At 63.0% G+C, this 7,449-nt stretch overlaps 1 protein-coding gene across 1 annotated transcript in view; it reads right to left on the minus strand.

The window, feature by feature from the left end:
* EPN2 (epsin 2) overlaps window positions 1-7,449 on the minus strand; it is a gene marked incomplete in the record, with an annotated part of 61,872 nt that overhangs the window by 31,311 nt on the left and 23,112 nt on the right. Inside the window, 1 exon segment of the mRNA XM_027765569.1 lies at window positions 7-107. Within this exon segment, the coding sequence (XP_027621370.1) occupies window positions 7-107 (101 nt within the window).

Below are 7,449 nucleotides of genomic sequence, written 5' to 3' on the forward strand. Positions count from 1 at the left end.
ACCCACCTCTCTGCTCATGCCCAGCGCCAGCTGCAGCTGCAGCTCCTCCTCGCCGCTGGTCTGGGGCCGGGCTTGCTCCAGTTCGGAGGACACTCGCGGGGAGGTGGCTGTGGGGGAGGCAAAGTCACCACACGCAAAAGGCAGGGCCGTGCCCACTCACACCCAGCAGTTCTGGTCAGACCGTCCCGTTTCCATCTCCAACCCACCACGAGGTCTGGCAAGGGCACAGAAACAGGCAGAGTAGGGGAGAGGTCTCCACATCCTTCCCGGGAGCAATCAAGGGCTGGCCCGATGTGGCTTCGCGACCACAGAAGCCAGGGTGCCGACCAACAGGCGTCTTTGGGAAGGCAAGCCCCTGGGTCAGGCCGCGAAGGACCCAATCGGCCTTCCCCGCAGATGTGCACTGCGCCACGGAAGGGCTGAGCTCGAGGACCCAGAGCAGGGTCCTCGGGAGCTGGGCCACAGGGCGCCCTGCACGGAGGACACTGAGGCACACCGCACCTCGTGGTGGTAAGGAGCGTGGAAAACGGAGCCCGTTCAGCTCTCTGCGGTGGCCCTGCCCGATTTTTGCTGTGTAAGTGACCCAGGACACTGCCTGGACACGTGTGCTGGGAGCACTCGGCTAGCTCACACACTTGTAAGCAGCTCCTGGAAAGACAGTTTCACTGAAGCGTGAGATGGGAGCTCCTAGCTGACGCTACAAACACCAACTGCAGCCGTCTTCACACTGGCCCTCCCCACGGGAAAGGCTGAGGCTCCCACAGCCACCGGGGTGTTCGGTGGACCAAGGAGCCCAGCCGTCTCCAGAAATCAGGGATGAAGCTCTAGGAGCAGGTCCCTAACTACATGCCCAACTCTGTCCCATCCCAAGCCAGGGCCTGGAGCTTCTCTAAAACCCTCAGGGCGAGGCCAGCCTCTGCAGAGCCTTGGCGCCCTGCCCCGGAAGGCTGCAGGTCCATCCTCCCTCGGGCCCTGTGGTGCTGCTCCTCAGCTGTCCACCTCCACCTCAGTGTTCAGGATCGGCCTCTGATTCGGGCCTCCGGCAGCCCCGGCCTGAGGCTGTCAGGACTCTGTCCTTCTCTCGCTGCACTCACTCTCGGCTGGCAAGGACGCACTGGGTGGACGCATGCATGCATGGACGGATGGACAGATGGAAAGACAGAAGCACAGGTGGAGAACTCCAGTTCCTGGCTAAGGGCCCTGACGTGCCTTCCTCTGCCTCCCGTGCTGGCGAGCCTCTCAGGACGTGCTCCGCACACGCGGCCCCCGCCTCCGTCTCCCACCTCAACTTGCTTCCCGGGATTTGCCCCTTTGGAAGGCAGGAAAGGGTCAGGAGCAGTTCCTGGTGAAGGGGGCTTCTGAATGGCTGGGCCCTGGCTACTGGGAATAAAGCGGGGAGCGTGGCCGGCTCTGCGGCACAGTGGGGATGGGCTATCCAAGAGCAGTCGGATCCCACATGGCGACCGTGGTTCGAATCCCCAGCCAGGTCACACTGGAACGCACTGGGCCCGCGTGTGCATGCCCGTGACCTGGCGGGCTGGAGGAAGGGGGTGTGGTGCGACCAGACCTCGTGGAGGCTCGCTCTCTTGCTCTCGCTTGCTCACGCGTAGTACACACATGCTTTATCATGACTAAAGAAAAGAACCCAAAACAAACACTAGAAAAGAGGCCTAAGGCAGTTCTGGTGACAGAGGTGACCCACACAAGACCAGGGCGAGGCGGCGAGGGGCTGCCCGGGTGGGCAAGGTGGGACCTCTGCGTCGAGGCTGCTGGGCGGCGGCATGGCTCTCAGAGCGGGCACCGTGGCCCAGCCTGCGGTGTGGGCACAGGGTGTCTGCTGTGGTTTACTGTCCTCCAAAGGAACCTCCCAAAGCAGCCAGCTGGGGGCCAGCAGGTGGCCTGGTTAAGGCTGGATTCCCGCATGGCCGCCCAGGTCCGGCGACGTGCTTTCTCATTCACTTCTCTCCCCCGTGAGTGCATTTGCCCGAGGCCAAATTTTAAAATAATAAATAAAATTAAATAAATAATTCTTAAAAAAAAAAAAAGGTAACCAACTGCCTCATGTCTGCTCTGATCTGCTTGAGCAGGTCAAAGAGCACAGAAATGCTGCAGTTTAAGCACACACACGCTTTTCTACACGGAATCCCACCGAGAGCACCACCTCGCCAGTGTTCTCCGACGTCCGTCTGCACTGAGCAAGCTCCCCGATGTGGAGGCCCTCAGACCCACTCCCCTGAAGTACGCTTGTAGTTGGTCTTGTCCCCAAACTTCACCTGTGCCCATCAGGTTTGGGCTTTCTTGGGCTCAAGAAACAAAGCTGTCCCATCAGATGGTGGGAACACAGGCAGCCAGGAGGTCTGGGGGACAGTCCCGGGGACTCCCCGTCATGGATGTGGCTTACCTATCCAAACCACAGACCACCCAGGGGCCCGTTCCCGGCCTCTTTCCTGACGAAGAATGGGCTCGGTTTGCACAGCCCCAGGTTAGTAACAAACGTCACGCCTCGACACCCTGGAAGTCACAAGGGAGTGACCTAGAAGGCCCCCTCCCTGCCCACCCCACCCAGAAGAGCACTTGGGGAACACAGTGCCTGACCGGGGCTGGGGCTGGGATGAAGGGCGCTCATGGCTCTGTGCGGGACCTGCTCAGACAGCCCTCCCTTGTCTGGGAGCTGGCAGCACATCCGCGGGCCATGGGCTTCAGATGCAAATGAGCACAGGCTACCAAAACCGACGCTGCTAGGCCCAGGCCGCACGGACACAGCTCGCCACATCAGTGCGCACGCCGGAGACAAGGGTGTTTCCCCAAACTCCGTGGTTTTCATCACCGGATGCGCAGCTCTAGCTCCGCAGGGGGCAGAGTCACAGCCGCCAGCCCTGAGCATCAGCCCAGCTGCACACGGGGCTCAGCTTCGGGGGACGCACCCCACCGAGACAGTCGTGCCTCAGAGACAGCACTAACGCACCACAGAGGGCCTCTGTGCCCACCCGCGTGACAGTGAACAGAGATGTCACTGTGAGACCGGCCTGAATGGGACCTGCTGGGCACCTGAGCCTGGCCTGGCCCCGCTCTGGGGATCGGGAGGGTCTCAGCTCACAGGACCCAAGGAAAGGCAAGCGCCCGAGGGACACACCACCCTGAGGGATCCGGGGCTCTCCCCACCGGGGGACCGGACTCGTCACCTAGGCTGAGCGCAGAAGCGGCATCCATGCCTCGACACCGCCTCCTCTGCCAGGCGGCCCTCCAGTCAGACGCCAGCTAAGGGCCCACGTCCGCACTTGCTGTGCCCACGGGTCCTAACACGTGGGCCTCGTTTCCTCCTCGTCTCTCAGACAGGGAGAGGCCGGGCGGGAGGCTCCAAAGCCAACATTTCCCTCAAAGTTCACACAGCCTATGGGGAAGGCCGAGAGCGTTCACCGCCCGCCAGGGCAGGGACCTCCCGGGAGGGGCCTGGTGCCGCGGAGGGACCCCCTTTCCCACACACGCTCTGAGACAAGGGCCCACGGAGCTTCTAGCAAGGACACTTGAGCTGACCAAGCACAGGTAACCGATCGCCAAAGACGCACGCAAGGCAGTCAGGTTGCAAGAAACAGGAAGTAGCTCCTTACAGCCACATGTTGCAAATTTCCTAGAAAGTCTGACGCAGCATCTGCTAGGCACGTAGCGCTCATCGGGGCCCCGGGCACGGTGCAAGGGACGTGGATTTACTGTCAAGGGGCTCAGTGCAGTGAGCGGCAGGACCCGGGGGGCGAGTGCACCACGCGGACACGGGAGGCAGGTGAGGCCCTGTTCCCGAGGCCCTGCCTAGCGGCCAGGTGCTGGGCACACAAGCTATGTTGGGCAGTTCTAACAATGCCAGGCCCCAGGCCCTGGAAGACCCTGTGTGAGTCCCAGCACTGCTGTGGCCACCCGGCTCGTGTGCAGCCAAGGAGAGGAAGGAGTGTCCAAACAGCCTGAGCTCTCTGAGCCTCTGCTCCCGCGTCTGACCTAGAGCACAACAGGGCCTCAGAGGAGGGCTGAGTGCCCGCGAAGGACTGGGACGCTGGGATGAGCTGGCCCTCCCCGGAGTGCACATCAGGTCAGTGCCCTGTCCTCCATGCCCTGCCCTCGGAGCCCCTGGGGCTGGAGCTCCATGCACCCACTTGGCAGAAACCTGGCCTTCCCGGGCCTCCACGGTGACAGGTCTGGGGCTCCAGCCAGGCTGGCATCCTCCCGCAGGGCTGCGGAGCTGACAGAAGGTCCAGGGCCAGCTCAGGCCCAGGAGCCGGCATCAGCCAGCCGAGTCCCCTCCTTAGGGCTGAGCGGCAGGACTGGGCCTTCCTCCTGGCAACACCCTCCTGTGCCCACGGGCCAACTCCCACCTCGGCGGCATGCCCGGCCCAGGAGGGCGCCCCTACCCGGCAGCTCTGGGCTGAGCTGAGGCTGCTAAACAGACCCTCCTGAGGGCCTCCTCCCCGTACACGCGGGGCAGAGTGGGAAGACGGCTCTGGGTTGAAAGAGGCAGAGAAGGAGCAAATGATCTGGTGGCCCGTTATCCTTACGAAGAAAGGGATGTCAAGACGCGGTGGAAAAGCCAACGGGCCACAGGGAGGGCTGACACGTGGGCCTCTGCTTGGCGGCCCGTCTGCCTTGGCGGCCCGCCCCCAGCCTCGGGCAGCTGGCGCCAGGTAACCTCACAGCACACACGACTGCCCCAGTGAACACGCCAGACCCCAACGGGGTTCCAGGTCACGGGAAGGTCAGGGCAAGAGGCGGCAGATGGGCAGAACTAGACCAGGGACAGCAGCCCCCTCAGGACAGTAGGGCCCCGAGGAAAAGGGAGTGCACACTTAGGTAAGGCGGCTCACAGGGCCAGGGCCGCCAGATGCGGCAGGGGGCCTGGACACCCTCACTAGGGACAGAACACGGCAAGACCCCGCAGGACAACGGCTAGAGCCGAGCACAGCAGGAGGGGCTACCGGAGATGACCGAATGGAGGCGTGGCGGTGGCCCGGGGCTGCCCCGGACGGCAACCACGTAGAAGCAGGACACGGTGATGTCCACGTCAGCCTCATCCTTCAGCAGAACCCGGCCCATCGCCCTCCCCGGAGACACAGCTGCTTTTCCTCGGAATTCTACCAGGAAGTTCTCTGTTTTTTTAAGAGAGATTTTTGCTACAGGGCACATGTGATTGCTGGAGAGACAGAGCCAGAAATCACCCTGGGGGGACGGCCACACTGCAATCCCTTCTCCACCATTCTTCTCTCCACATAAAAAAAAACACACACACACACACACACACACACACACACACACACGTGCCTGGCATGAGCTTTAAGCCACCAGGTCTGGGACTCAAACCCTGGTCAGCTACGTGGGAGTCCAGCGACTTAACCATTATGCCATCTGCTGGTCCCCCACCGGGAAGTTTCTAATGCACGCGCCGTGGAAGCGTGGGAGGAGCAGCACTGACCCACAGGGAAGGAATTCCGTCTGCTTCCCGCTACTGGCCACTTTTCCCGCTGGGCTGCATGCTGGCCTCAGAGACGTGGCCTGTGTGTGGGCCCTGGCGTCCTGAAGCCTGGGCTCCGAGCGGGGCTTGGCCACATCCTACCGTGTGGCCTTGGCCGAGGCGACTGAATGTGAGTGCCCGGGGTCTCACGGAGACAGAGCCCTGCCTCCTAGGTCATGAGGAATCCAGTGAGCTGCCGTGTGACATGCAGGTCCCCAGCGTCAGCACATGATGCCTGCTCAGCGCACCCAGCGCGCAGTGAGCCCTCGGGCCATGAGGGGCACCCACCCCGGACCAGGGCTGAGGCTGAGAGGGACCCGGCCGGGGAGCAGTGAGGTCTGACCCTGAAAGTCTCGCTGTTTGTAACCAGCCTCTGGCAGACGGGAACGAGGATCCAGTGGGCTCCAGCGGCCTGCTCGCTGCTGGCCCGTGGCGGGAAGAGCACAATGCCACGTGCTGCGACCAGAGCACGTGGAGACCCTCAGTGGGCAGCTGTGAGTGTGCCGGGCGGGCCCTCCTCACAGCCCGAGGGAGAGTGCCTGTCCTCTGTAAGGGGAGACCACAAACAGCCCTTAAAAGCAGGGAGGGCGAGAAGGAGCAAGGCAGAGGGCTCGCCACCTCCTTCCCTTCCTGGCCTTCCCTGGTCCTGGAGCTGAGACCTGGAGGCCCAGCAGGAAGGCAAAGGAACATCTGCTCCGGGGCAGTGCCGGCTCTGAGGTCGCCCAAGGGCACAGGCAGGACGAGCGGGGATCCTTGGTGGGCTTCGGGAGGGCCCCGGCAGAGCAGACCCACCTGACAGCGGTCCTAAGCAGGGGTGGGAGCTGGCCAGAACGGCAGCTCTGACGGAGCCGTGGCTGCATCTGGACACGCTGGGCTGAGACCCCAGCACCCTGGGCCGGTCCTGAGCCTCCTGGCCCGCGGCCCTGGGACACCGCCTGCGGCCCTCCCTGCCCAGTGCTCACTTGCTTCTGAGCGGGCCGCGTGGGCAGAACTGGGTCTCCCTACAATAAGCTGGAGTTCTGACCTCGGGGACCAAAGAGACCTTGTCGGTAACACGCCGTGGCTGCCACTGGTAGCCAGGGTGAGGCTGTGCTGAAGTGGGCGGCCCCAACCCAGAGTCGCTGGCGTCCTCACTAGGGGGGATGCGGGCACCGAGGGCAGTGGGGGCAGAGCCTGGAGCCGCAGGACTCCAGGGACTGGCCCCCACCCCAGAAGCTGGAAGAGGCAAGGACTCCCCCCAGATGTTTCCGTGGCCCCGCAGACACCCTGACCTTGCACTCTGGCCTCTAGACAGAGCCCGCACACTGCTGTGGTTTAAGCCACAGGAGGGAACCCGTGTGGCAGCCCCAGGAAGCCCCTGCGGCAGGTCAGCCCAGCGCATCACGGTGCCCCCATGTCCCCTGCCGACGTGCCCTCACGCAGGGCTCAGAACTGCCCCGGTCCCATCCAGTACACAAACCTTTACTCCCCGTGCTGCTGCCCCAACCCGGCCTGCCCACTCTCCTGCCCTCTGGGCACCTGCCCTGCCCCGCCAGTACTCTCTGGCCACACTGCTCCCCCCAGACCCCACGCTCTCCCCACTGTCCTCAACCGGATGGAACAGCAGGCCCTCGTCCCTAAGTGCTGGCCCCTGGCTGCCCTCTCAGACCACCTCCCTAGCTGTGCTATCAGAATTTTCTTTCCCATAGGGTGCGTGTGCTCACCAGAAACAGAGAGAGTGACACAGGGACAGGTAAAGTGAGACAGTCACCCCCCACCCCCACGAGGATGGACATGCCGCAATCCCTTCTCCTCCATTCTCTCGGGATCTTGGGCATGCACGCACACATGCCTGGCATGAGTTTAAGCCACCAGGTGTGGGACTTGAACCGTGGTTGACTAAATGGGAGTCCAGCGACATAGCCGTTACGCCAATTGCTGGTCCCTACTGCGTGTTTTTCAAGCCACTGGGTCAGACC

This window comes from Tupaia chinensis, unplaced genomic scaffold (genome assembly GCF_000334495.1).
Source record: "Tupaia chinensis unplaced genomic scaffold, TupChi_1.0 Scaffold138725_1, whole genome shotgun sequence".
NCBI classification, from domain to species: Eukaryota; Metazoa; Chordata; class Mammalia; order Scandentia; family Tupaiidae; genus Tupaia; species Tupaia belangeri.